Source organism: Phascolarctos cinereus, unplaced genomic scaffold, assembly GCF_003287225.1.
Source record: "Phascolarctos cinereus isolate Bilbo 61053 unplaced genomic scaffold, phaCin_HiC Scaffold_5;HRSCAF=322, whole genome shotgun sequence".
Lineage (NCBI taxonomy): Eukaryota > Metazoa > Chordata > Mammalia > Diprotodontia > Phascolarctidae > Phascolarctos > Phascolarctos cinereus.
The window spans coordinates 376404666-376432185 of NW_027555958.1; the positions used below are offsets into that span (position 1 = coordinate 376404666).

General features: G+C 45.5%; 1 protein-coding gene across 1 annotated transcript; it reads left to right on the forward strand.

Annotated features, from left to right (window-relative positions):
* Nucleotides 1–27520, forward strand: SLC26A9 (solute carrier family 26 member 9). Its single transcript, XM_021003118.2, has 20 exons — nt 1–125; nt 4014–4153; nt 4580–4690; nt 5664–5839; nt 7189–7353; nt 8241–8393; nt 9302–9384; nt 10176–10323; nt 12242–12355; nt 12721–12798; nt 13369–13464; nt 14434–14540; nt 15469–15538; nt 15671–15763; nt 15888–15996; nt 16400–16686; nt 18126–18180; nt 20079–20224; nt 23127–23198; nt 24566–27520. Exons 1-20 carry the CDS (start codon nt 1–3, stop codon nt 24611–24613), a joined length of 2376 nt encoding a protein of 791 aa, XP_020858777.1. The 3' UTR covers nt 24614–27520.

A 27520-nucleotide genomic window follows, 5' to 3' on the forward strand; every position in this document is an offset into this window, starting at 1 on the left:
ATGAACCAGCCCAGGCCTCGATACGTGATAGACCGAGTTGCATACTCCCTACCCCTTTTCGATGAGGAATTTGAGAAGAAGAACAGAACTTACCCAGTGGGCAAAAAGCTTCATGATGCTTTCAGGTAAGATGCCAAGCTCTGAACCTGTGTTTCTCTAATCATCTCGTGCCAGCCATCTTGCCATCAGAAAGCCATGGCCTGCTGGCCAGCATTCTTAGGAATGGGAGCAAGGAGGGACAAAGACAAAAGGGCCTGGGCCTTGATTCAGGATCCAGAAATCATCAGCCATGTGGAAGGTCCTCTCTTTACTAGTTGTTGGGTCAAAACCACAGAGAGCTGTCTGGAGGAAGAACGGGAAGAGTTGGGACACTCTGGCACCTTGGGATTCCAGTATCTCCAAACTCACTTTATGGAGTTCTCATTCCACCTTGGCTTTCTTAGGCTCTTCTTTATTATTTCCTTGGGGAATGCTATCAGGAATATCTTGACTTGGGGTTTGCAGAAGCAGTAATAGGGGATCCCACCTCAATCTTACAACTTCCTCTAGCCCAGGGAAACATTCACCCTCTGAGCTCCCATACACATGCTCTCCTCTCGCTGCCTCCCCTCCACAAAAAACAGGTATCAAGCAATGCCCAAGAGGATTGAGTAAAAAGGGGGACAGCAGGGATCTCACTGCTCCCCATCCACTTTTTCCTCCTGGATGCCCCATCCCCATCCTTCCCTTCTCTAACCTGTGGCTGTCAATAAGCAGAAGTGGTTCCTAGAGGCAACAAACTGGATGAAATGACTTCATATGAGCAGCCCCAGGAGTCTCATCTTGGAAGTATTCTAAAGTGCTAAGGACCCAAGTCCCTGTCCTCTCCCCACCCAGATGGCTGGCAGCCCTCAATACCTGTCATGGGTTGGCTCTCTCTACTCCCCACCGCACCACCACCAGGTAGAGAACAGCTGGTTCAGTTTCTTGGATTGAGGTCACTGGCAATGACTGAGGTTGTGATGCAGGTGGAACTGGTTCAGGCTGGGAGGATCACCCACTTGAATCTCTGCCTAGAATCCCTGGCCCAACCCTGCTCTTCAAGGGAGGCTTACCCACTGTGGTTCTAGGCTCTGACACCAGTGCTGTGATTGGCTTCTAGTTCAGAGTTCCTTCAGTCAGCTAATGTATCCAAAGAACATAGGAAATCCTATACCCTGCTCTGTTCTGGACCCGGGCAGAAGGAACAAAGGGAAGGCTATGTCCTGAACGGTGGGAAGAAGGGTGGGGGAATACAGAAAAGAGGGTTGATGAACGAAATCCCGCTTCTCACCCTTTCCCATGTGGATGCAGGGAATGGACTTTAGAGAGCACTCTCTCTACCTCCTCTCTAACGATACCCTCTTTCCTCACCCTGTCAATCTCCAGTAGGATCTAGCACTTTTCTATCTTCAGTATTTAATATCAGTTTCTAGCTCTTTTCAAGATTCAGAGAGATTTGCTTGTATTAAAGCAGACTTGCAAATAAGGCTAGCCATTTACCAGCCCTAAAGTATAGCTTTAACATATGCTTATGCGCTTGTTAAATTTTCAGCATGATTATTTACATTTCAGAAATCAGCACACACTACAAATCAGGGCTTGACTTATTGTTTTGTTAATTATTTAGATTTAAGAAAGTGATGGAGAAAATGTCAATAATGCAGATCCAGCTTTAAAATGTGTCCATTTTTTCATTTTTTTTGGAGAACCAGTTATTAAACATCTACCAGCATATTGATGGCTTTAGTTCTTCCCAGGAGAAGTCAAATAAAAACAGTGTCTTCTGACAACTGGCACAAACCTATGACTCTGTAGCTGGGCTGAGTTTCCAGAGAAGCTTCAAGGTTTGTTCTGCATTATTTGACCCGTTTCTTTGTCTTCTCACAATAAGTGGAAGTCAATGGACCTAATTGCTCCAGAGAGGTAGGAGATACAGGCAGTACTGTTCTGTTGACCAATGCTACCATTGGTCTTCCACACTTCCCTACTTCTGTCAAGGGAGCCACCATCCTTCCAGTCTCCAAGGTTTACCACTTGGGCATTATCTTTAACTTTTTGCTCTCCCTTATAAATCAAGTCCGTTTCCAAATCTCACCATTTCTATCCCCATAACCCCCTTGTATTCTTCTTCTCTTCACTAATCACATAGCCACCATCTTAGTTCAGTCCCTCATTACCTCTTGTTCGGATTATTGTTCTCCCTTAGCTCAAGTCTCTCCCCATTCTAATCCATTTTCCATACAGCTACCAAAATGATTTTCCTTAAGCACAAGTCTGACCATGTCATTCCTCTATTCAATAAACTCCAATGGCTCCCTATTTAAAATGTAAGCTCATGTATTTGGCTTTTAAAGCCCTTCAAAACCTGGCCCCAACCTACCTTTCTAGCTTCATTATTTATTAATCTCCTTACTTTGATCTATGGTCCAACCAAACTGGGCTTCTTTCTGTCCCTCAGACACAATTCTCCTGTCTCCCTGGCTTTTCACTGGCTATCCTGCAGCCTTAAAATACATTCTTTCCTCCCCACTTCTGGCTCAGAGAATCCCTTATTTACTTGAGAGGTACACGTTGATATGAAGTTTTTCCTAATCCCTCTAATTTTCTGGTACCGTACCTTCTCTCTCTAAAGTACCTTGTATTTATTCTGTATACACTAAAAAAATGTGCATACTGTCTCCCTCCAGAGCAGGAACGGTTTCACTGTGTCCCTTCGTATCCCTAACATCCAGCACACAGCTAGGCACACAGTAACCACTTAATAGAGGTATATTATTGTGCACTGGATAGAGCCCCAGACTTGGAGTCAGGAAAACTTGGATTCAAATCCTACTTCTAATATGTGCTTGTTAGCTGTGTGAAACCCTGGGCAAGTCCCTTAAACTCTCTGAGCCTCGATTTCTTCATCTGTAGAATGACAGGTTCGGGTTAGATAATCTCTAAGTCCTAAATTCTAAGCTTCTGTGAATCAATGCCTGTTAATTGACTGATGGATTACTAGATAGGAGAATCAAGTTATAAAAACCAATTTCTCCCAGTTTCTGGGGCATTAGGAGACTTCCCAGACTTAGTAAGATACAAAGCATTTGCTGTGTTGGTTTAGGTTTTGGGTGACATCCAGGGGACCTAATATTGGGGAAACTATTGTTAAGCAATACCAAAGAGTCAGAGTCAGTGATGGTAAAGAAAAAAGGCCTAATCAAAGCAAGCAAATGAGTCACCGGAATGGGCCTTGATTCCATCTCCAAGTATATGATTGCATTGAAGTGGAACTTGGAAAGCAAATTGTTAGCCCCCGAATACACATACCCCCACCGCCACCCATCAATCCACCTTCTGTCAGCCTCCATTCTCAAGTCCTTGTTCCCCAGCCAGAGGGGTTCCTGTGAAAAGTCCTCAAGGCCTTAGACAAACAGGGAAGGGATCAACTCTCCCTACCCTGTGCTGATCAATGAAAAGTTCCCCCACCCACCCCTGATGTAAGTTAGTGTATTAACTAGGGAAAGGTCCCAGGTGCAGGTGTGTGTGTGTGTGTGTGTGTGTGTGTGTGTGTGTGTGTGTGTGCATGCGCGCGCAAGTTTTCACAACTTCAAGGTTAAGTCAGCAAGGACCCAACACTGAGGAGGCAGTGGAGTCTCCTCCAATGTTTGTATCTAAGGAATGAGGAGGTGACCCTTGTTTTAGGTTGGTTCAGATACATTCCTGCCTAGAAATAGGCGCAAGTTGAAAGAGAGGGCTATGGGTCAGGCTACAACAAAATGCAAAGTTTTAAACCCAAATACTACAGGAATGTTGGCACACATTAAAGAATTCCCCTTCTGTTCACTATGAACCAATTATTTACATAATCGATGCCTCTCAATAAGCAGGGGCATTAGTGTGCAAGTCTTCCCAGCCCAGAAGGTCCAATCCTTGATGATGTTCCTGATGGACAAGGGTATGGCTGTTCCCTACTGGTCTCTCCTACAACATGCTGTTCTCTTTCCTTCTAGATGTTCCTCTACCAAGATCAAAACTGTGGTATTTGGGCTTCTCCCTATCCTATCCTGGCTCCCCAAATACAAGATCAAGAGCTACATTGTGCCTGATCTGCTTGGTGGATTGAGTGGGGGGTCCATCCAGGTCCCACAAGGTGAGAGATTCTCCCTACTCTAGATATCCCCTGCATATTAAAAAAAAAAATTTTTTTTAAACTTTCTCTGATACTGAACCTTAAGGTGTGCCTGCCTTAGACTTCAGGGGCCCAAACTGGGGAGCATTGACTAGGATTCCCCTCAGGATTGGGGTAAACATTTGTTACTTTCTATACTGTATGTTCCCTCGGGTGGCCTGCTTTCTAAATATCAGACTGGAATCTGTATCCCTTTGAAATCATCATGGTATAGCAGGTCTAAGTCTAGCCATAGAGCCAGAGCCCCACTGGATTTCCCCACTGCCTTTGTGTGACTTTGCTCCCCTTTCTGGGCCTCAGCATCACAACTGTAAAGTGAGGAGACTGGATGAGACAGTTCCTGAGGTCCTTTACAGCTTTAAACTTATGATCTCATAACTTCTTCAGGCATGGCTTTTGCACTGTTGGCCAACCTTCCTGCAGTCAATGGCCTCTACTCATCCTTCTTCCCTCTCCTGACCTACTTCTTCTTGGGAGGCATACATCAGATGGTGCCAGGTAAAAGGCCTCCTGACCCTCAATTCCCCCTCCCTACCCTGCTTGTTGATGAGTAGAAGATCTAAAAGATGGTGGTATGTCCCATGTCATCCAAAGGAGGGAAACTCACTAGGTTGGTAAAGAGACTGGAAACTGTCATTTGAGGACTGATGCAAAGAACTTCGGAACCTGGGCTCAGAAAAGATATCATTATGATCTTGAATGAGCTTAAGGGCTGTCATGGGGAATATGATGACTTCTGAGGTTCCTTCTAAGCTCTAGCTCTCTATTCTCCTATGGTCACATAAGGGGAATTCTGTATCTTCTGCTTGGCCCTAGAGGGCAGAATTGAGAACAACGGATGGAAGTAGGAGGAAGATAGATGTAGGGGGAAATTCCTGGCGACTAGAGAAATCCAAAAATGAAATTGGCCAGCTTTCCTTGCTAATGAATAATGAGTTAATGGGAAATGAGTTCTCCAACACTGGGGTAGGGATGGGGGTGGGGGAGTCTTCAAGTAGAGGCCCATGCTTTGGATTGGGATGAGACTAAATGATCTCTGAAGTCCCTTCCAGTTTCAGTTCAATCTCTCTCACTCATTTACTGCATGACCTAAAGGCTTCTCACTTAGCCTTTCTGTCTGATTCTCATTTTCTATAAAATGAAGAATATGATGGTGCTGCCAACTTCATGTTCCAAGGCTAACATGATATAGTACATGTGGAAGTATTTTGCAAAGCATGAAGGGTTGTACAAATGTGAAGGAATTTTCCTTATTAACTGGAGAGGAAACCGAAGCATAGTGAGGTGGAGGGCAAGAAGAATGTGGAATCATTGGGAGCTGAAGCTCTGTCCAGGACTACCTTTCCCAGTAGAATTATTCATCTGTTCCGTTGAACCCTGAGGGTTGGGGAGCCATCCTGGGGCCACTGGTGGTTGTAATGGGTATTGGTCCAAACCTCTGTCTTTTGCCGGGCTGGGTGGGGCACCACAGGTACCTTTGCTGTCATCAGCATCCTGGTGGGTAACGTCTGTCTGCAGCTGGCTCCAGAGTCCAAATTCCAAGTCTTTAACAATGTCACCAACACAAGCTATGTGGACACAGCAGCCATGGAAGAGGAGAGACTCCATGTGTCAGCAACATTGGCTTGTCTAACAGCCATCATCCAGGTGAGTGGAAAGGGCAGAAGTGCCTCAGTGAGACCCTGCTCCTCCTGGGTCTAGGAAGTAAGGGCCCAAGGAGACTGCTGACAGATCTCCAGGGTACTCAGCACCTCAAGGGAGGCAGAACAAGTTGCCTCTTCAATCCAAGAATCCTTAAGCTTTCTAGAGATTATTTCCACCCTACTTCTGCACCAAATCCAATACCTATAGAAAGGGTCAGGGGGAGGGTCTAACCTATTAAAGCAGATTTAGCAATTTGCCTTCTCCCATAGGGCTGGAAGGTACCTTGAGAAATCTTCTCACTCATACACTAAATGAGAATGTTTTCTGAGATTGGAGACTGAGAATTCCAGTTCAAAGAACTTAGAGGTTACCTAGTCTAACCTGTTGTCCAGAGATCTCTAGAAAAAGTGTTCAGATCTCAACCTGTCACTTAACCCAGTATCTGACTACCTCCTCTGCCAAGATATTAAAAATCTGCCTGAAATCCTTTCTAATTCTTCATATGCTTAGAGGCGCTAGGAAATGTTCCTCCTCTACTCCCAACCCCCTCCCAGCTCCTGTCATCTACACCATCAGTATTGAAGGTGTACCTGAGCCAGAGATAATATAGAAAGCCTCAAGGAACACTTTTTTTAATATGCCTTTTTTTTCCCTAAATGCATATTTTTATTATAGAAAGCTCCACTTCTCTTAAATATGTAAGTGCCTGTGTGTGATAAGTGACAATCTAGGATCACGGGATTTTAGAACTAGAACCTTAGAGGTTCATAGGTTTTAGAGTTGAAAGTAACTTTAGATATTACCTAGACAGCCTCTCCCATTTATCAGATAAGAAAACCAAGGCTTAAGAGGGAGAGTGACTCACTCAAAGGTTATGCAGGTGATACAGCAACATTCAAAACCAAGTTTTCTAAGTACAAATCAAACATACATTTAGCTAAACTCTATTGCCTGCCAGTATAAGGATTACAGGGAAGGCCCAAAGCTTCTTACAGACAATCACTCATAAGATGGGAGTGGGGAAGGGGGGAAGGGGGCAGGTGAAATCTTCAAACCTTACTTAGGATGTACAAAATGCCTCATCCCAGTTCTAGGCCTACTCTGTGCAAGGCACTGTGCTAGAAACCATAAGAAATACATGACAGTCCCTGCCCTCAAGGAGCTTACAATCTAGTTGGGGAGATTGGATATGTGCATTAAAAGCTCACTAGCCACTCAAGGATGCACCTGTGACATTCTGGGTGAGCTGCTGTTGTCCTTGGCCGTGGGGCTGTGGCAGGGAGCTGCTGGTCTGGGCACGGCCCCAAGCAGGCATCTGCCTTTCTCTCCCCTTCCGCTTTACCGCATCCCAGATGAGCCTTGGCTTCGTGCAGTTTGGCTTTGTGGCCATCTACCTGTCTGAGTCCTTCATCAGAGGCTTTATGACCGCTGCTGGGCTGCAAATCCTCATCTCTGTGCTCAAGTATATCTTCGGGCTGACCATCCCCTCCTACACTGGCCCTGGGGCCACTGTCTTGGTGAGTCAACATATAATCCAGACGGCTGAGAGAGACACCTGAGAATCTTTCCTGCGCTTTCAGATTTGCTCTTTTTAAAAAGTGATGAATTCCCTTCATGCATTCATTCAATAAGCATTCATTAAATGCTCACAATACATAAGCCACTTTGCTAGAAGCTAGGATTACAGGATGCAACAGTCCTTATCTCTGAAAGTGTCTGAACCAGGGGTGGGCAACCTGAGGCCTCCAGGCCACATGTGGCCCTCTAGGTCCTCAAGTTGGGCCCTTTGACTGAATCCAAACTTCACAGAACAAAGCCCTTTGATAAAAGGATTTATTTGGTCTGTAAAATCTGGACTCAGTCAAAAGGCCACACCTAAGGACCTAGAAGGCCACATGTGACTCCAAGGCTGCAGGTTTCCCACCCCTGTTCTGAAGCAAGGCTGGTTAATCGCCTATCAGGAATTCTTGTGCTAGAAGGGCCTTGTGCTCAGTGGGAAGCTGGACTGGATGACCTCTAAGGTCCCTCCCATATCTATAATTCTAATTCTTGTTGCCTTCCTTGGCTCCTCATTTCAGTGCCTATCAGAGAAACCTAAATTAAACCTAATCTAATTCCCTCTAACTATAGCTTAAAATCTGTTTCCTCTTGTTCCACTCAGGGACAGAGAAAGAGAACTGTTCTGCTACTCCAGATTGTCTCTCAAATCTGGGTTGAGGAGGGAGGTGGGGAGGAGAGTCAGAATCTTGTTTCATCTAGGCCTCTCTCAAGCATTGTTGCAACCTCAGGAGCTTGGCACGCCTGCCCTGGACTGGACATATAGAAGGCAGAGGGAGGGAGCCTGTGAAGGTGATGATCTCTTCTTCCTGATTGTTCAATTCTGATGTCCCTGCTCTCCCTCTAGACCTTCATCGACATCTGCAAAAACCTGCCCCATACAAACATTGCTTCGCTTATCTTTGCCCTGATCAGTGCTGTCTTTCTGGTGCTGGTGAAAGAGCTCAATATCCGCTACATGCACAAGATCCGTTTCCCCATCCCCACAGAGCTGATTGTGGTGAGGACCTCCATCGGAAATTGGGTTTGGGGTTGGGAGCCTGGACTAATGGCCATGGGGACAAAATGACAATGTGGAACTGGATTCAGAGTAAGCAGACTTGTGAACAAAATCCTGGCTCTGCTATGTCCTACCTATGTGACCTAAGAAAAACCATTCTTCCTCTCTGGGCCTCAGTTTTCTTATCTGTGAAATGAGAGGATTAGCCTGAATTAGCTCTAGGTCTCTTACAGCTTTAAATTGTGTGATCCTAAGAGACCCCCATGAGGTGAGAGTATTAGGTTTAGACTAAAGGTGCCTGAATTCAAACCCTGGCTCTGTCACTTATGTTATCCTGGTATCCCAGGGGAATCTATCCTCTTCTCTGAGCTTCAACTATAAAGGGGGTTGAACTAGATCAGAAGTTATCAGACACGTGGCCCAAAGCCAACATGTTGTCCACCACATTCCCGAGTGTAGTCTGACCCATATTGAAACATAAGTGGGGGAAAAAAACATAATCAGGAAATATTTAACAAAATAAATAAAAATACAATAAAACAGGTAATATTACATTTTAAAATTGGATCAATACATAGCCCATAGGGATCCTCATGGACAGTTTAGTAGCCCTCTTTTCTATTTAGATGACCTTTAAGGTTCCTTCTGAGTCTAATTCTATGATCTATCATCTTAAGATCTCCCAGTTATATGGACATTAAAGCTGCCCCTCCCCCCTGCAGTGAGTGAAACAGGACATCAGGTGGTGGGTGAAAGTCAATCTTGGTCCATGGCTAGCCTTCCCAGGGAAGTCTCTGTCAGGTAGTTGGGAACAGAAAGGCCTGGGTTTCTTTTATTCAAGAAGGAAGCCTGGTAGAGACTCAATGCCCTGGCCTTGGCTCAGGTCCCATCTTTCCCTTCCTCAATAGGTGGTGGTGGCAACGGCTATCTCTGGGGGTTATAAGATGCCCAAGAAGTACCATATGCAGATTGTGGGAGAGATCCAGCAGGGGTGAGTGGAAACTGGCTGGGAGTTTGGCTCTCCCAGTCAGGCTTAGGCCCAGCCCCAATCTAGAACCTTGGTTCTGCAGCATGGAACAGTGTTGGATCCGTGAGTCAATTCCAGCGGGATCCTCTTTGGGACATTCACACCCCCAAGCCTAGCCCAGCTCAGCTCAGCCCCCAGTCCGTGCTTCTAGACGACAATTTTATTAGACCACAGGTCTAATTTATACACTGTTTTACTAGATAAAGGCTAGATAAATCAGATAAAGGCTACTCTGTTAAGAGGAAACATCTCTGCTTTGCCTCTATCCCAGGATGACTGCCTACTACAGGCAACAGTGTGGCAAAGTACAACTTCATCAATTACATTCCCATAGTCCTGGGAGGCAGAGTGTGAGAGGAGGACAAAGGAAATGGTAAAGGAGGTGACCACAAATCAAAGGCTCCAGATAGTAATCCCCCCTCTGCGACTTAGTGGTGGTGTGACTTTGAGCAACTCTCTAAAGACTCTCTGATCCCCCAGCTTTCTCATCTTTAAATTAGAATAATAATACTGGCACTCCATATACCTCATCTGAGATGATAGATGTAGCAGAGGTATCATCAACTTCCCCAAAATGGTGGGTTTGGCCCAAATAATCTCCGAAGTCCCTATAATTTTTCAAATCCAATGATTCTGTGATTCTACTTTGACCACACCCTATCCCACTCCTGATTCCCACACTCCCGCTCCCTTCTTCTCTCATACATAAGTGAACACTGGGTCCTGATCCTTCCTTCCCTCTGACTCTATGACAGATTCCCCACCCCAGTGTCTCCCGTGGTCTCCCAGTGGAAAGACATGATTGGAACAGCCTTCTCCCTGGCCATCGTGGGTTACGTCATCAACCTGGCCGTTGGCAGGACCCTGGCAACCAAACATGGCTATAACGTGGATTCTAACCAGGTAATACAAGAAGAGGTGTGGAAATGGAACATGTGTTGGAAGCAGGGAGGGAAGAAGAGGGCATGGGCAACATATTGGAGAAGCTATGCAAAGATAGCTGCCTGGTGAGGGGGTCCACCAGCAACTGGCTGTTACTGTGCAGATACTGGGGACTATGACATTGAAATATGGACTTGTTTAACACCATCATTGCTTGTAGAAACACTGAGATTCACAAGACTTAGTGACAAAAAGGACCCTAGAGATCTAGACTGAACCTCTCATTTTACAAATCATAGGATAATAGACTTAAAGTTGGAAGGGACCTTAGAGGTCAAGTCTAACTTTCTTTACTTTACGGATGAAACTGAAGCTCATGGTTAGTAACTGTCTGAGGCAGGGTTGGAGCCTAGATCTTTCTGACTCCAAATCCAACATTCTACCCATTACACTGCCTCTAAGGAAACTGATGCTCAAATAAGCAATATGACTTACTCAAGATGATACTGCTGGTAGGCCTCTGAGGCATAGAACCTAGGGGACAGGAGGATAGAGTAGAAAAAGATTACTGGGCTAAGAATCAAGAGACCTGAGTTCTAATTTTGATTCTGGCTCATTATTCTAGGTAAACCTGGACAAATTTCTTAACCTTCCTAGACCTCAGTTTCTTATCTATAAATGAGAGCATTGGACTAGATCAGGAGTTCTCGGCCTTTTTGTATCATGGTGAAGCCTATGGACCCCTTCTCACATTAATTTTACTTTAAATTCACAATTGAAGGAAATGTTAATTTTCAGTTAGAGGTTAGTGAAAATAATGATGTAATTTTTTTCCCATCCAAGTTCTCAGAACCCCTAAAATCCACCCACAAATCATTGGGGGTCCATATACCACAGGTTAGGAACCCATGAACTAGATAATCTCAAGGGTCCCTTCCAGCTTTGAGTCCTCCATGGTTTTCTTATTCATAGGGCTGCTCCAAAGCCCTGGCTCAGCTCATATTCTGGCTCTTTGCATCTGGCAAAAGCTTACCTTGAAGACATGAGATATCGGATCATCCTCTTGAGGTCCAATTACCTCTAGTAATCTTGTCCCTAATGACTCTTATGGCAGGTAGGTGGCATAGCAGACAGGATGCTGAACTTAGGGTCTGGAAGTCCTGAGTTCAAATCAAGTCATTTACTAGCTTTGTGACCCTGGGCAAGTCACTTAACCTCTGTCTGCCCCAGTTTCCTTATCTGTAAGACAGGGGTAATAATTGCACCGACTCAACAGGGTTGTTATGAGGATAAAAATAGATAACATAAAGAAAGTACTTTGCAAACCTTAGAGCAATATATAAATACTAGCTATTATTAGCTGTATTTTTTTTTGTTAAAGCAATTGGGGTTAAGTGACTTGCCCAGAGTCACACAGCTAGGAAATATTATATGTGTCTCAGGTCACATTTGAACTCAGGTCCTCCTAACACCAGGGCCGGTGCTCTATCCACTGCACCTCCTAGCTGCCCCTATTATTAGATGTATTATTGGTATCCCTGGGGCATGACTTGCCATCCTATGGTCTCTAGCTTATCTTCCTGGTGCTAGGATCATGAAATCATTATTGCTAGAGCTAGAAGGGACCTCAGGAACCGTCTAGTTCAGACCCATCATTTTACAGATGAGGAGACTGAGGACTTGTCCAAAGTCACAGAGACATTAAGTATCTGAGTCAAGATTTGAACCCAAAGTCTTTGAGTTCATTATCTATGTTCTTCCCAGTGTCGGGATTGGTGCCACCATGCAGTAGCTGGATCTCAGAGTCAGCAGTTGAGTTTCTCTGCCTCAAGTTCTCCTGCAGCCTCACCCCACCCATGCTCTAACTCTACCCAGACTGACTCCCATCTGCAGGGGAGATGGACTCCCAAGTTTCTAAGCACTCCTTCTCTCCCCGCAGGAAATGATTGCTCTGGGCTGCAGCAACTTTTTTGGCTCTTTCTTTAAAATTCATGTCATTTGCTGTGCTCTCTCAGTCACCCTGGCTGTGGATGGAGCAGGGGGCAAATCCCAGGTGAGCTGGTTGGGGGGATGGTGGGCAGTACATCTCTCTGAAGTCAATTGGGAAGATCCCCAGAAGGACCAGGTGCCAAGTTGGACTCCAAGAAGCTCGTCACACTGCCTCCCACTCAGATCTCTTCCCCTAGCCTAGAAAAGTGAAACCAAGCCCAGTCCCTAGACACTTTCTCCATTGTCTCCCATAGGAATTGCCCACCACCCCCTTCCCTCCACCACTTCTGGCTGAGGCACTGAGGGGCAGGGACAAATTCACACCGGAGACCCAGTTATCCCCTAGAGAGAAAGCCCTCACCCTCATCACATATATCCTGCCTTCTTCCCTCCCTCAGTGTTCAGATTTTTTTTTTTTACTCTTCACAGATATCAAGTCTGTGTGTGTCCCTGGTAGTGATGATCACAATGCTGGCATTGGGGGTCTATCTATACCCCTTACCCAAGGTAAGAGCACAATTGGGGCAGGCTGAGGTAAAGGAGGGAAGAATCACATAATCATAAAGTATTGGAGATAGAAACGACCATAGAAATGGCCCAGACCAAACCCCTGTCTGAAGCATGAATCAAAGAGATTAATTTTCTTGGAGAAGGACAAAGGCACACAAAACCAAGATAGGGTTGGGTGTGGAACTGTCTACGTGGCAGGTGCTAGCATAGAATTTGACGCGCCTCTAGGCCCATAACACCCATGGTGGCCTCATCCTCAAAGGGATGAGGCTACAGGACATCTGGGCATTTTCATAGGATCATAGAGCTGAAAGGAAGCTTAGAGATCACTGGTTGACCTGCCTCATCTTACAAAGATAGTAACACAGTTACACAGATAGGGTTTGAACCTCAGTTCCTAGGAAATTATCTTGCATATCTCTCTCTCTCCCTCTTCTTATCTCACTGTCTCTCTCTCTCTCTGTATCTCTCTCTGTCTCTGTCTCTGTGATTCTTGACCAGAGGGTTAGAAAACAGGGAAAGAGACTCTGTCCTACTAGTCTGAATCCTTGTTTGTTCTCCTTACAGTCTGTACTGGGGGCCCTAATTGCTGTCAACCTCAAGAGCTCTCTTAAGCAGCTCGCTGACCCCTATTACTTGTGGAAGAAAAACAAATTGGATTGCGTGAGTGTGTCCTCCTACCCCTTCCTTGGACTTCTTAGCCCTCGAAGGCTCATTTCCTCCTGGTCATCCTAATTCCACCTTCTGGCTAAAGTCCAAATCTGCCTTCTCCAGAACTTTTCATCTGCCAGTGGCCCATGGGAGACCCCACTGTTCAGAGGGGGAGTTTTTAGGCTCAGACAGAGCAAGACAAAGTGAAGGCAGGAAAATCAGGAGTCCCAACAAACTCCCCATCTCCCCTGTAATAGTTATAGCCTACATTTATAGAGCATTTTACATTCCCCATCTCATTTGACCCTTGAAACAACTCTGAGAAACAGATTATGTGAGTATTATTGTCCCCATTTTACAAACAAGAAGATGCATTGAGGTTCAGTGATTTGCCAAAGGTAACACAACTAATAAGTAAACGGCAAAGATGGAACCTGGAAGCAGGACTTGTGTCTCCAAATCCAATGCCCTTTCTACCATGCTGCTTTTCATTATTACTTCTGGACTCATCCCAACCCTTTAAATCTGTCTACTACATTATGGGTTTTTTTTTCAAAATCACAGTCTTATTGAATTTACACAAGATTCCCATAAGAGAAATGTGGCAGGTAGTAACACAGTGAGCTTCAAGAATTCGAAAAACTCTTCAGAGAGGAACCATAGGAATCCATATACCAACATCTCTCCTTGGTAGCCAGTCCTTTGATTGACAGGTATTGAGTAGGCACCATCAAGGACACATATGGCCTGTAGAGCTTAGGATACTTACTTCAAATATACATTCTTGGTCCCTGAAGAGCTTCTATCTAGTCTAATGGGGAAGAAATTAATGATAGCTGTAACTATAAAATTGCATCAATTCATTGAAGGAAAGGGGTAGGTTTGACCCTAGGAAGGCTTCCTAGAAGAAGGGGTCTTCTCCCTGGGCTGGCCTCAGAACCATAGCCTTAGGGCAACTTTCTTTTCTCTCTCTCCTCACAGTGTATCTGGGTTGTGAGTTTTCTCTCCTCCTTTTTCCTTGGACTGCCCTATGGTGTAGCAGTGGGTGTCTCCTTCTCCATCCTAGTGGTTATTTTCCAGACCCAATTGTGAGTACTCTACTACCAGCCCTGAGCTACCCCTCAAACTCCACTCCTCTTAAAGTCAGCCTTAGGGTAACTGATGCTAAGCCTCTATGGTGTCCATCACTAATGCCTGTATTTTGACATAGCCGATTCCTTTCCTCTTACCAAGAGTAGGTGCCTCCATGACTCAGGACTGGAGGGGTTACCAGGGTCATTGCAAGACCTGATCCAGCATAGGTTAGCAAAAGGCATTGACATAGGGTGCATGAGGAGCCCTATCTAAACTCACTCCTGAGGGAAAATGTGTTACCATTGACCGTCCCAGAGGACACAGTTAATAGCCCTTGGATTCTAAAGAGAGTTGAGAATAAAGGGTTAGAGAAATAGAGAAAATCTGGCAAGCATCAGAGGTAAGAGGAAGAGTCTGGTGAATAGGATAACCTTTCCAACACAGCCCAGACACACTCTGAGGAGGCCAAGCCATTAATTGGAGTGCCCAGGCTCAAACTTCTTTCCTACCCCTAGAAAAATTACAAGCACTTGACTTACCCCACCCTACCAAGCAATGTTGTACGAGCTAGCACCAGTCCCAGAGTCTGGGTAGGAAACAGTAGATACTAAGCCTCAAGAAAACCTTTCCTCCTCTAACCACTCAGAACCAAAAAGTCCTAATGCTGGTACCACACACACATTATGACCTTGTGAATGTCCCCATATCTTCAACCCCTTTTTGGGAAACCTGTCTGGAGTAAATGGCTCCCTGCCCCCTCCCCCTAGTTATTCTCTTTTGCTAGACCATAGATCACCACGTAATTCCACCTAGAAAGAACCCCCACCTCAAGACCAGGAAGGAGTTTCCTCGCTTGCCCTCCTTCTGGTCTTAGCAGCATCCTTTGAATTCTATATTGAGTGATTGTTCTCATTTGTTTTTCTTTTTTCCTTCCTTATCCAGTCGTAACGGCTCTGCCCTGGCCCAGGTCATGGACACAGATATCTATGTGAACCCTAAGACCTACAATAGAGTAAGTAGCAGTCTCCTCCTCCCATTCCCTAATACTCCCTCTCCTCTGCCTCATCTCCTTCTAAGGCAAAGAGGTTAAAAAATAATAATACAAAGACACTTCTGCCTCTTAAGCCCAGTCTCCTTGTGGCAGGTCCAGGAAGTAGAGGGAATTAAAATCCTGACTTACTGCTCCCCACTCTACTTTGCCAACTCAGAAATCTTCAGACAGAAGGTCATTTCCAAGGTAAAGTACAGTCCCCTTGAACCTGGAGGGAAGAAGTTCTCTGGAATGGCACTGGGCTGGGGCAGGGAGTGAGAGAGACAGAGAAGGTGGAGCTCATTTATAGCTACTGGTCCTTTCCCCATAGATAGGTGTGGATCCCCAGAAAGTGTTCCTGGCCAAGCAGAAGTACCTAAAGAACCAGGAGAAGAGGCGCAAGATGCCCACAAAACAGAGGAAATCCCTATTCTTGAAAAAACAAGGTGAGCTAAACTCAAGACAGCACCCCCTTCACACACATATATACTTCATCAGCTAGCTCTCTCTCTCTCTTTCTTTCTCCCTCCCTCCCTCCCACATTCCCATCTCTGTGTCTTTGCCATATTGTATCAATAATCCAACTATGTGGAGCTAAGCTGGAGTTCTTAACCTTGGGGGTTTTTATGTTATGATAAATTTATTTGAATACAGTTTGTTTCCTTTGTAATCCTATGTCTTTTATGCATTTAAACATGTGATTTTGAGAAAAGGTCCATAGGCTTCACCAGATTGCCAAAAGGACACCAAAAAGGCTAAGAAAGGACTCTGATCTAGAGAAATGGATTTCTCTAGCTGGGACCCCTCCACGGGTCCACTCTGAACCATCCCCCTGTCCTTGCCCCCAGACTGTCTCCCTGCAGGAACTCCAGCAAGACTTTGAAGTTGTTTCCCCCACGGATACCAACAACAATCAGACAGCTGCCAATGGAACTGGGATCTCCTACATCACCTTCAGCCCAGAGACCCCCACACCCTCCAAAGATGAGCCAGCAGCCCACTTTCCACCGTCCAGTGACCCTGAGGACACCCTGGCCAGTGCCCCACCCTTCATCTCTTTCCACACCATCATCCTGGACATGAGTGGGGTCGGCTTCGTTGACCTTATGGGCATCAAAGCACTGTCAAGGGTAAAGCTTAAATGGAAAAAGAAGAGCTAAACCCTCTAAGCTCTCTTTTTTTTTTCCTGACACCTTTACTGTTCCCTAGTTTGGAGAAACTGATCCAATGCCAAAGGTCCCTCAGGGAAAGGAGCAAAGTAGAACAGTCCTTGACTTCTTTAAATCTGCTCAGAGTGGGCAATCTCCCTCGAATATACTGTACATAGAACACTTCTCCAGAGGCCTTCCCTCTTGGTAAGAACTCAGATCTCTGTACCTGCCTTCTAGAAAAAGGGCAGATGGTATCCTATTTCTCCCACTCTCACCCCTCTAAGTCTCCAAAATCCATCAGAGAGAATTTGGCCACACACACCTGCCAACTGCTGCCCCCAGCCGTTCCTAGACTGACAATTAGAGTAGTGGGCAGATTTTGGTCACTAAACTAGGAAATCAAGGAATATGGTGATTCTTCTCCCCTTTCCACAATCCAAATGGGCAGGTCAGAGGAAAATTTCTGGTAAGCTTATCTTCTTCTGATAGCATGTCTCACTACCTCTCGAAGATCAAAGTCAGTGGTAAACTATAGAGGTGACTGGAGGAGGAGAGGGTCTGTGGAGGGGGGAGGGAGGAGAAGAAGCGCCCACATAACCAAAAACTTTCTGCAATAAATTGGGCCCTTAAGCATCTCATTATAGAGAAAGCTTTCCAGCCTAGATCAGGCCATAGGATCAGTGTATTGAGAATTAGAAAGGCCTTTAGAGATCACGGGAACCACAGGCCCCCTCTACACCCTCCAGTGAGCTTGAGGAACCCCTGGTCAATGCCCTGCCTATTCATCTCCCTCACAACATCATGCAGAACATGGAGAGTTCTAGAAAGAGACTCTCAAGGCCTAACCCCCTCATTTTACAGATGAGGAGACTCTTAGTCACATAGGTAGTAACCAGCAGAGTCAGGATTCAAACCTAGGTCCTCTAACTCCAAATCCATGCTCTTTTCACTAAACCATGCCACCCCATGCCTTATCTTGCCTACTAGGTAGAGTGAGAGAGGTCCTCCTGATCCCTGTCCCTGCATAGCCTTGGGTACAAAGCTTGCCTTCTCTGAATCTTTCCTTTGATGAGTGCAGGAGAATTGCTGCTTCCGTGCTCCCCAAGGGTCAGTGAGGAGAAAGATCCAAAAGGCAATCATTCTCCTGAAGTGCCCACCAAATGATCAGAGCCAACATTCCATCCTGCTTTCCAAAGCTCTCAGTCAGCACTCCAAGGAGAAGTAGTGTATGCCTGCTGCTATTTTTAGCATTGGCTACACTCATTGACTTGTTCAGCTCTACTTGAAGTATGTTTTGTGGGTCACCTGTGGGACACACTCAGAACATTCTTCTCCTTTTGTCTCTCTTTCTCTCTCTCTCTCTCTCTCTCTCACCTGGCTCCCCACCTCCTTCTCCTGCCCAACACTTCTGGCCCCAGCTCTCCTCCACCTATGGGAAGATTGGTGTGAAGGTCTTCTTGGTGAATATTCAAGGTAAGAGGAAGGCTGACATTCAGAAGCAGTTACAAGGAGCTAGGCAGGGAGAGCAGAGCTGCCAGGCAGTCTTGAGGTTATTACCTACCTGGAAGACATCAAGGAGAAATGAGAATGAGAGCAGATTATAGAAACAAGCCAGGAACAATGACAAAAGTGATCACAGAAATAGTTCCCATCAGCATACAGAGAGGAAGAGAGATAGAAGGGCAGGGGAGAGGAGAGAACAGCAGAGGGAGGGCAACAGAGAGAGAGACAATCCATCAAAAAGCATTGCCAAGTACTCTACTAAACACTGGAGACACAAAGGAAAAAGCCAAACAGGAACTGACATTCTAATGGAAGAAACGCCATCTACAGAAAATAGGTGTATTCAAGATACATGTAGAGTAGTTACAAGGCTGTTGTTGTCTGTCCTTTGTTCTCAAAGAGGACCATGACATCAGGAAGGCAATGTCATGACTTGCAAGTGAATTGGATATAAGTGAGGCAGGGCTGTGCGAAGTCACCAGCCTCACTTTATCCTGCAGAGCCTTCTGGGTCCAGTGGCAAGATATGGATCAGAAGACTAGAGATGGTCCAGCATGCAGCGGGAGACTTTGGCCTTCTTAAGCTAAGGTTTTTCACAGGTCTCAGTTTGTCTGAGGCAACACCCATTCAGTGAGTAAGGCTAGGTAAGAAATGAGGCAAAAAATGCCCTCTTTTATCTAATTTTTAAAAAATCAAAATGGAAGGGGAAGACCCTCAAGTTTTCTAGGCCAAAACAGATACAATTGCTATTTACATTCACTCCCAGCCATCAGAACCCAAACAATGACCAAGTGGGTCTTGGCTTGGAACCTACTGTTGACCAATCAGTGAGAGTCAGAGTGATTTAGGTTTAAGGTATGGTCCTTAAAAAAAAAAAAATCTAGCAAGGTTTCAGCAATCAAAATTTATATTCCTTTGGGCAGAGTACCCACATTGACTCCCTATATGCACAGAAGGAGAGGAGGGAGGGAGAGGAGGGAGAGGAAGGAAGGAAGGAGGGAGCTGTGTTGCCCAACTGGAACTGGCCAGTTGGGTGCCCAGTGGGGCAGCTATTCACAGGTTATTGTTTGTCCTTCATTCTTGGAGAGGACCATGACATCGGGAAGGTGATGTCATGACTTGCAAGAGAATTGGATTTAAGTGAGGAAAGGCTGTTACAAGGTAAGCTTAGAATGGAAGACTAGTATGTGGAAGGGCCCAAGAAAGACCCCTGCAGATGCTGGTCCTTGACCGGAGTCCAAAAGGAAGCCAGGGCTTCTCAAAGGTAGTAGTAAAAAAGGAGAGCATTGCAGGCATGAGAGACAAGAATCAAGCAATCAAAATTTATCAAGCACCTACTATGTGCCAGGAACTAAGTACTGGGGATACAAAAAGAGGCAAGAGACAAACTCTGCCCTCAAGGAGCTTACAACCTAATGGATACCATAAGCATTTCTTTAAAGCACAGGACTACCTTGTCCCCAGCAAGGAGGTTTTAACACCTCTGGGCATAACCCCCAAAGGTGAAGATTCCTCAGTGTTAAACAGCTTCCTTTTGCCTGAGTCTCAAGCCCAAGCTTTTCCCTATGTTCCTCACGCCCTCTGCTGCTCAAACTAGCATTGCAGCATTACAAGTGGGAAGTTTGATTCCCAAGACTTCAGATACTGACTCTTCTACAGAGTGACTTAAAGTTTGTGAAGCCCTGTCTCTCTTCACAGCAAGCTCCTAAGGTAGGCAACCCAAGTGTTACATCACAGGCAAGAGAGGCTCTTAAACATAACTTTTCTCTCCTCTCTTTCTCCATCTACTTCTCCCTTAACCCCTTCTCCTTGCCCCAGCCCCCAGGGGCAGGTATCTTCTTGACAGATAATGTTTTTCCCCTTTCTAGCTCAAGTGTACAATGACATTAATGATGGAGGTGTCTTTGAGGATGGGACCCTAGAACGATGTCACATCTTTCCCAGCATCCACGACGCGGTCCTTTTTGCCCAAGCCAACAGAAGAGTGGTGGTCACAGGACAAGATTTGCGAGCGGTATGGTCCGTGACATTAAGAGTACTCCATGCCGGAGTGGGATGAATTAGTGAAAACAATAAGAAAAGGGATGCCTTCTCTGTCCTCACCAGTAACCGAAATAGGATCGCAGAATATTAGAGCTAGAAAGGAACCTTAGAAGCTGTCCTGTCCAACCCATTTCACAGATTAAAAAAAACCTGAGGTCCAGAGAGAACATATGCCCTTTTCCTTTCCTCCATTCTCTCTAGGAAGGCCACCCCTTCCAGAAAAAAGCATTGAGGAAAAGAGCGTAGAGAAGACTTATAGAACTTAAGAGCAAGGCAGCAGCCTTGGAAACACTCTTCGGCAGAGAACCCAGCCAGTTGTTCTCTTTTTTCTCTTTATTTTTTAATTTAATTTTTTTTTCAATCAACAAAAATCTACCTTCCCTCATTCTCTCTCCTACCTCCGCCGGCCACCTTGAGGAGAGAAAGAAAAACAAAAGCCCTGTTATAAACGTGTATAGTCAAGCAAAACAAATTCCCTCATTTGGCCATGTCCAAAAATATTTAAAAATTCTGTATCAATCAACACCAAGTACATCTCCTCTCTGTTAGGCACATTTCAGCGTGAGTCCCCTGGAGTCATGCCTAATTAGTCACTTTCCCAAGCCGTACCACACAACTCTGATGTAATAACAGCTTATACTCCTGTAGTCAGTCGATAAATATGAAGTGCCTACTAGCACTAGGACAATGCCAAGCATGGTGCTAAGTGCTGGGTTTATAAAGAAAGGCAAAGAACAGTCCCTGTTTTCAAGGAGTTCACAGTCTAATGGAGGAGACAACATGAAAACAATTATGTACGAGCAAGATATATGCAGGATGAAAGGGGAGATAAACAACAGAGGCTGTGCCAGCACTTGAAGGTGTACGAAGGGCTTTTCTTACACAAGCTCATGAGGTAGTTGTATCAGGACTGATTTCTCCATTTCCCAGATGAGGAAACTGAGGTTTAGAAAAGGTTAAGTGGTTTGCCCAGAGTCACGCAGCTCCAGTTTAAATTCAAATCTTCACCAAGATCTTTCTACTTGCTGTCCCACAGGACCAGGACCCTTGGGTAAAGTCGTTGCTGTTGAGTCATTTTTTTCAGTTATGTCCAACTCTTCATGACCTCTTTTGGGGGGTTTCTCGGCAAAGATGCTGGAGTGGTTTGCCATTTCCTTCTCCAACTCATTTTACAGATGAGGACACTGAGGCGAACAGGGTTAAATAACTTGCCCTGGGTCACGCAGCTAGTAAGGGTCTAAGGCTGGATGTTAACTCAGGTTTTCCTGATTCCAGGTGCAGTGTTCTCCCCACTGTACAATCTAGCTGCCCCACTGGATCAAGAAAAACATTCAAATAATTACAAATTAACTTGTTGGTGCTCTATAGAAAAGGGAAACTCCACAAGGGGGAAGAAAGAGGAGTAGCAGGGTTGGTCCAGATAGGGGAAAAGAGTTCTCTTCTGGAATTTTGACCTAAGTAGATCATTCAGTGAATGGCATGCATATACGAATCAATACCACTTAAAAATCCCAAATGTTGGGGAGATTGGTGGGGCAGGGCTAGCCTTTCCCAGCATCGGAGTCCATGCCCAAGGCTCTCTTCAAGCTCCCCACTCAGCCCTTGCCTTCAGCCTCTGGGCCTTACTTTTACTTCAAATGTCCATAAAACTGCCCCTGCTTTCTTCAGATCAAAGAAAGGGCTAATCTGGCCTTAGAGCAACTATTTGCTCTTTGCCTTAAGAGATGGGGGAAGGTGAAACCATCTGTAATCACGTTGAAAAGCCACCTAGGAAAACAAATACAGCTTCTGGCTCCTACCCTAAAGATGGAAAGGGAAAAGGGAACGAGGGAGGTGCAGAATCAGGGTCAGCAAGAGCTAGGCTGGCTGTCCTGAGGCAGCCTGGTATCTTCAACTTGGTGAGCTTTTGTCCCAGGTCAGAGGGAGTTGAATTTTCTCCCTAAAATAAAATAAAACACCCTTCTGAGCGGTGAAGTAGGGTCAATTGAGTTAGGGGAAAGAGCACTGAATTTTGGGTCAGAAAACCTGGGTTTAAATCTCTACTCTGCAACTTCCTACAGGTATATCCTAGGAAAAGGGAAAGGGAAATAACCATGCATATAGTGCCTAATAATTACCAGACACTGTGCTAAGCACTTTATAAATACCATCTCGTTTGATCCTCACAACAGCTCTGGGATATAGGCACTACTGTTACCCCCATTTTATAGTTGAAGAAACTGAGGCAAAGAAAGATTAAATGTCTTGTCCAAGGTCATCCAACTAGTTAGTGGCTGAGGAGAGATTTGAATTCAGGTCTTCCTAACTCCAGGCCTAGGGTTCTCTCCATGGCAACAGGTGCCCCTTGAGCAAATTACAACCATTCTGGGCCTCAGTTTCCTTGTCTACAAAATAAGGAGCTGGTACTAGATCCATTCATTCATTTAACAGACATTTATTAAACACTTATGAGGTGCATGTAGAATGCTGGGCATTTCCTTATAAGTACATTAGAGAATTGCTGAACAGTGGCATGGGAAGGCTGAGGGGGAAGGTCATTGCTGACAGAAGGGATCAGAGATTTAAGCTCTAAATCCCTTGATCCTCATGATCATTTCATGCCAGTAACACAGCTCACAGAGGAAGGCAGGCCTGTTGGCATCTGACTGATGACAGAGGAGGAGGGAAAGGAAGTATGTGTGTTGCTCTATATTCTGGGGGGAAGTAAAAGGAAGATTATATTGAGAGAAACAGTGCCTGCATGGGAGTGGGCATATCCTAAGTGGCCGGAGAATAGACAGGAAAGACACTGGCTTTGGTTAGGACCCCGTCCTGCCTTGAGGCTCAGTTTAAAATGGCACCTATCCCACACTAGCTTCCTTCTTTCCTCGTAGGCTCCAGTGAACACTGGTCTTTCGATGTATGATTCAGACGATGGTGGATCTAGCTACCGTGATCTGGAACCGGTGAGCTGGGAGTGGGATTGGGGGAGGGAAGAGGATTATACAGACATCCTTCAGAAATAAGATTCCCAGTCTGCAGCCATAGAAGGGACAGGGAAGGGAGGGGTTTTGGGTCATAGAGAAGAATTCTCATTCTCATCTTTTAATAATGGATCTTCTTTCTTTTTACCCATCCCTGCTTTCCATATCAAACCATCAGTATCTATTAAGCACTAACTATAACCAGGCACTGAGAAGCAAGGACGAAAAACACAGTACCTGCCCTCAAAGAGCTTACATTCTATCAGGAAAGACAACAGTCCATCAGACAACAGGCATTTTTTTAAAAAGCATACTATGTGCCAGGCACTGTGCTAAGTGCTAGGGATACAAAGAAAGGCAAAAAAAAAAAAGACCCTCTTCAGAGAATGAATATTCTAATGATGGAGACAATATGTAAATAACTAGATGTGTCACAGTTATATAGAGAGTATATAAAGGTTATCTGCAAAGGTTAGGCATTATCAGTTTGGAGGACCAGGAAGGGCCTGGCAGAAAGTGGGACTGAAGCCAAGCCTTGAAGGAAGCTAGGGGTATTAAGATGCTGAAGTAAAAGGGCAAAGCATTTCAGGCATGGGGAATGAGCAGGGCAAAGGCATGAAAATGAGAAATGGAGGTGGAGGGTCATGTATATAAATTGGCATATATGTATCTGGGAGAGAGAGAGAGAGAGAGAGAGAGAGAGAGAGAGAGAGAGAGAGAGAGAGAGAGAGAGAGAGAGATTTCACCATAATCTTGAGAGAAAGGTTCTAGCAGCTCAGGGAAAATTCCATGTCTACCATAACAGGGCACTTTCACATCAGTTTCTTGAAAAAAAACACTCATACAAAGGCTCCAAGTAGATAAACAAATCATGGTGATGGGCCTAAAGGAAATCAAATAGTGGGTCTAGAAGAAATGACATTTCTTCTTACTCCTATTTCCCTCCCCTTTGTATCTGTTTTCTATGGGATTTTGTAGCTAGGCAGAGCTTTGAGCCTATTTGCTTATGAGTGCAAACTCTGAGCTTAGAAATGAAGGAGGAAAGAAATCAAGATGGCAGAAAAGGTCACCTAATCTCCCAGAATTCCTCAAATCTCAGAATTGTGCAGAGATGATTCTCCCCATTTTATATGAGAAAACTGATATTCAGAGATGTGCTCATATCGAAGTCAATAGCCCTAAACTTGTGGAAGAAGATACAGTGTGCATGCTGCTGCCTTCTCAGTTTGTCTCTACCTGTTGCTTCTCAACCCTTACAACTCTAACCCCAACCCTCAGGGCCACTCTGGGCCCCAACCCACTCTCCTGACCAACAAACCTAATGCCCTCTCCTTCTGCCTCCCCTACAGGAGATATTTGGGAGCATGTTCCACTCTGAGACACTAACAGCTCTGTGAGTCTTCATTGGGAGCCCTCACCATCTCCAACATCTCCCATTCCCCAGAACCTTCCACGAAGGAGCATCTAACCTCTGAGCCTAGGATTGTGTCAGAGACTGACTTCCAGAGGCATGGCTGGGTGCAGGAAAGCACATACACCAAGCTTCCTGTCTTCACCTTCTCCATCCTCTTCCTCTTTCTTCTGCTTGGACCCTCCAGAAGGACCCAACCATTGCAGCGCAGAGCTCTCAGGCCTGGCAGGAGCAAAGACTTGGGGAGTCAACCTTCTCAGCTGCGGCTTAGCTCCTCAGAGTTCTGATTGATACTAAAAAGACATCTCCTCCCCTAGGCAGTTGGAAGGGCCCCTCAACTTCCTAGACTTTAGGATAAGCCAAGACAGAGGGAAAAATGTAAAACTCTGACTTAAAACCAGAGGTTGGGTTGATACCACACTTCGATGCCAGTAGCTTGCAGGCTGCCCAAAAGCACTGGGACTCAGCCCATGGAAGAGGGAGATTTTTTACGCTGAGTTCGACTGATACTTTGTGGCTTCACCTCCTTCTGGGACCAACTGCCCTGATTCTGTGCACTGACAATTTCTGTGCCACCAGTCCCTCCTCTGGGGCCACTTTTATTGTCTTTCTTGAATTCAAGTCCATTTTCAGGGACTGCATTCATTTCCTCCATTGCCTTGCATTCGCCAAGGTCACCTGCCCATGGGGAATGACCAGAGGTTAAAAACAGTTTCTCGTCCACCCTATACATGCCCACTGGCCCTCTAAAGAGCAGAGTGTCCTTGTTGAGTGGATGCTGGGTGCCAAGAATGTGGGGTCCTGAGTAGCAAAAACTCCAACAACAAATACACGCAAAGTAAGAGATCTGAATCTGTGCATGAGACTGAGGGAGGCTGGTACCAACCTATCACGACCTGGTATCAGGCTGGATTCCAGCAATGGCACCTGAAGGTCCTTCAGATCCCACAGACAAGGTGTTTTTTCTGTGTAAAAGAGCTGCAGTCTCCCTGAGACAACAGGGAGGGGCTTATCATTTTAACCCTTCTCATGTTTTCCACAATGATCAACCCCAGCAAAGCCAGAGCCTACTCCCCTCTAGGAAGCCAGCCAAGTGGCTCACCTAGGGGCCTGGAGCCAAGAGGCCACATTCATCCCTCCTTTGGGGAGAGAATGCCCTCCAAGAACAGGGCTTGCTGTGTGGCCCTGGACAAGGCACTTACCTCTCAGGACCTCAGGAAACAACCAAGATCATAAATTAGAGAGTAGGGACTGATCTTCATGGCTAGAAGGAATTTCCCATGCCAATGAAACAAATTCTTCCTCCCCTTCCTCTCTCCCCCCTCCCCACATTGAACTGTAAACATGCAAGCACTATCACAACCCTGTGTAGGACTTGGGATAGGGCTGAGTCTGGTGATGCGAGCCTCCTGGAGAGGCTGAGGCTGGGGGATCACTTGAACTTGGGAGTTCTGAGCAATAGCAGGCCAAGCAGATCCGTGTCAACACTGCCATGCACCAATAGGATGAGCACCTGGAAGCAGGAACCTAAGGATGAGCGAACTGACCGAGGTTAGAAACACAGCACATCAAAACTTCCATGTAAGATTAGTAGTGGGATCAATGATCGGGCCTGTGTGGTCACTGAACTTCTAGCCTGGGTAGGATAGCTATATCCAGAGTCTGAAAAAAAAAAAAGGACTAGAGATAGGGACACAGCCATACTAGAACATCTGGGGTCGTTGCCTCATTTGGAGACAAACACTTTTCTAGCCAGAAGCCTCCTGTCCCTCATTGTGCCCCACTGACACAGCATTCCTGAGCAGAGGATATTGTCAACAAGAGGGCATATACCACTGTCTCAGAAATGACAAGGTCACCATTGCTATTATCCACTTTCATAAAGTTTCCACTGATGCCATTCAATCAATGCCACACAGAAGTCCCTCTGACTCTTCCTCTTGCCCCTCACTATTCCACCCCACCCCTCAAATTTCTCTCCATAGCCATTTTGTTTCAGTGAGCCCTGCTTCAAAAGGTTGGGCTGGCCCAGCCTGGAAAAAAAAAAAAACAAACCCAGTTGACCGAAGCCTTCCCTCACCACCAACCTCAATCACATGCGTCTCTACCACTGATTCACTAAAGTGGGAGTGTATGTGTCCGTCTGTGTCTAATGAGCCAATGAGCTAGAAAATCTACTGTTAGGGAAAAGAATGTTAGAATATACCCAGTACAACCTTGGGTCAGAGAGACTTGGTAGGAATCAGCTATACCATTATGCTGTCCAAGAAATTAAAACTCAGAAGGCTTTTAGTCTGAGGATTCATCATACCTCGTCCCACCTCCCTGAAAGATAGATTAAAGTAAGTTTAGGATGAGTCTCTTCATTCCTAATCCAGAGACCTCCTAGAGACCCAGAAAATTTATACAGGAATGAAGGTCCAGAACCACCACAAAGTAAATGGAAACTTCAAGAACCAAAATGATGATTGATCCAGAATAATCCAGGGATAAACAAGGAAGGAACAGGCCTTCCAGACTTCTGGAGAGGGCTAAGTCATCTGCACCCTCAGATGTTATGTTATAGTGCTCAGCCAAGCCTCTCCAGCCACCTACCACCTTCAGTCAATGGTAAATGAAGCCAAGGAAAAGCCTGCCTGCTCCTGAGAAGAGAATTACACAGACAATTGTGAAGATGCCCTGAGTTGGAACATTAAAGGCAAGAATGGAACAAGTTGCCACTGACAACCTTTCTGGGAATGATTTAGAAAGAGAGAAAAGGGAAAGAAAGAGAAATAATCCAGAATTTCAATGCTTTTGAATGTTTCTATTGATACTGACCTGTGAGATGCTGCCCCTTCCCCTCCCCGGGCCAGGAGTCTTGAGATCATAGATGCTTGTATAATTTATTTAA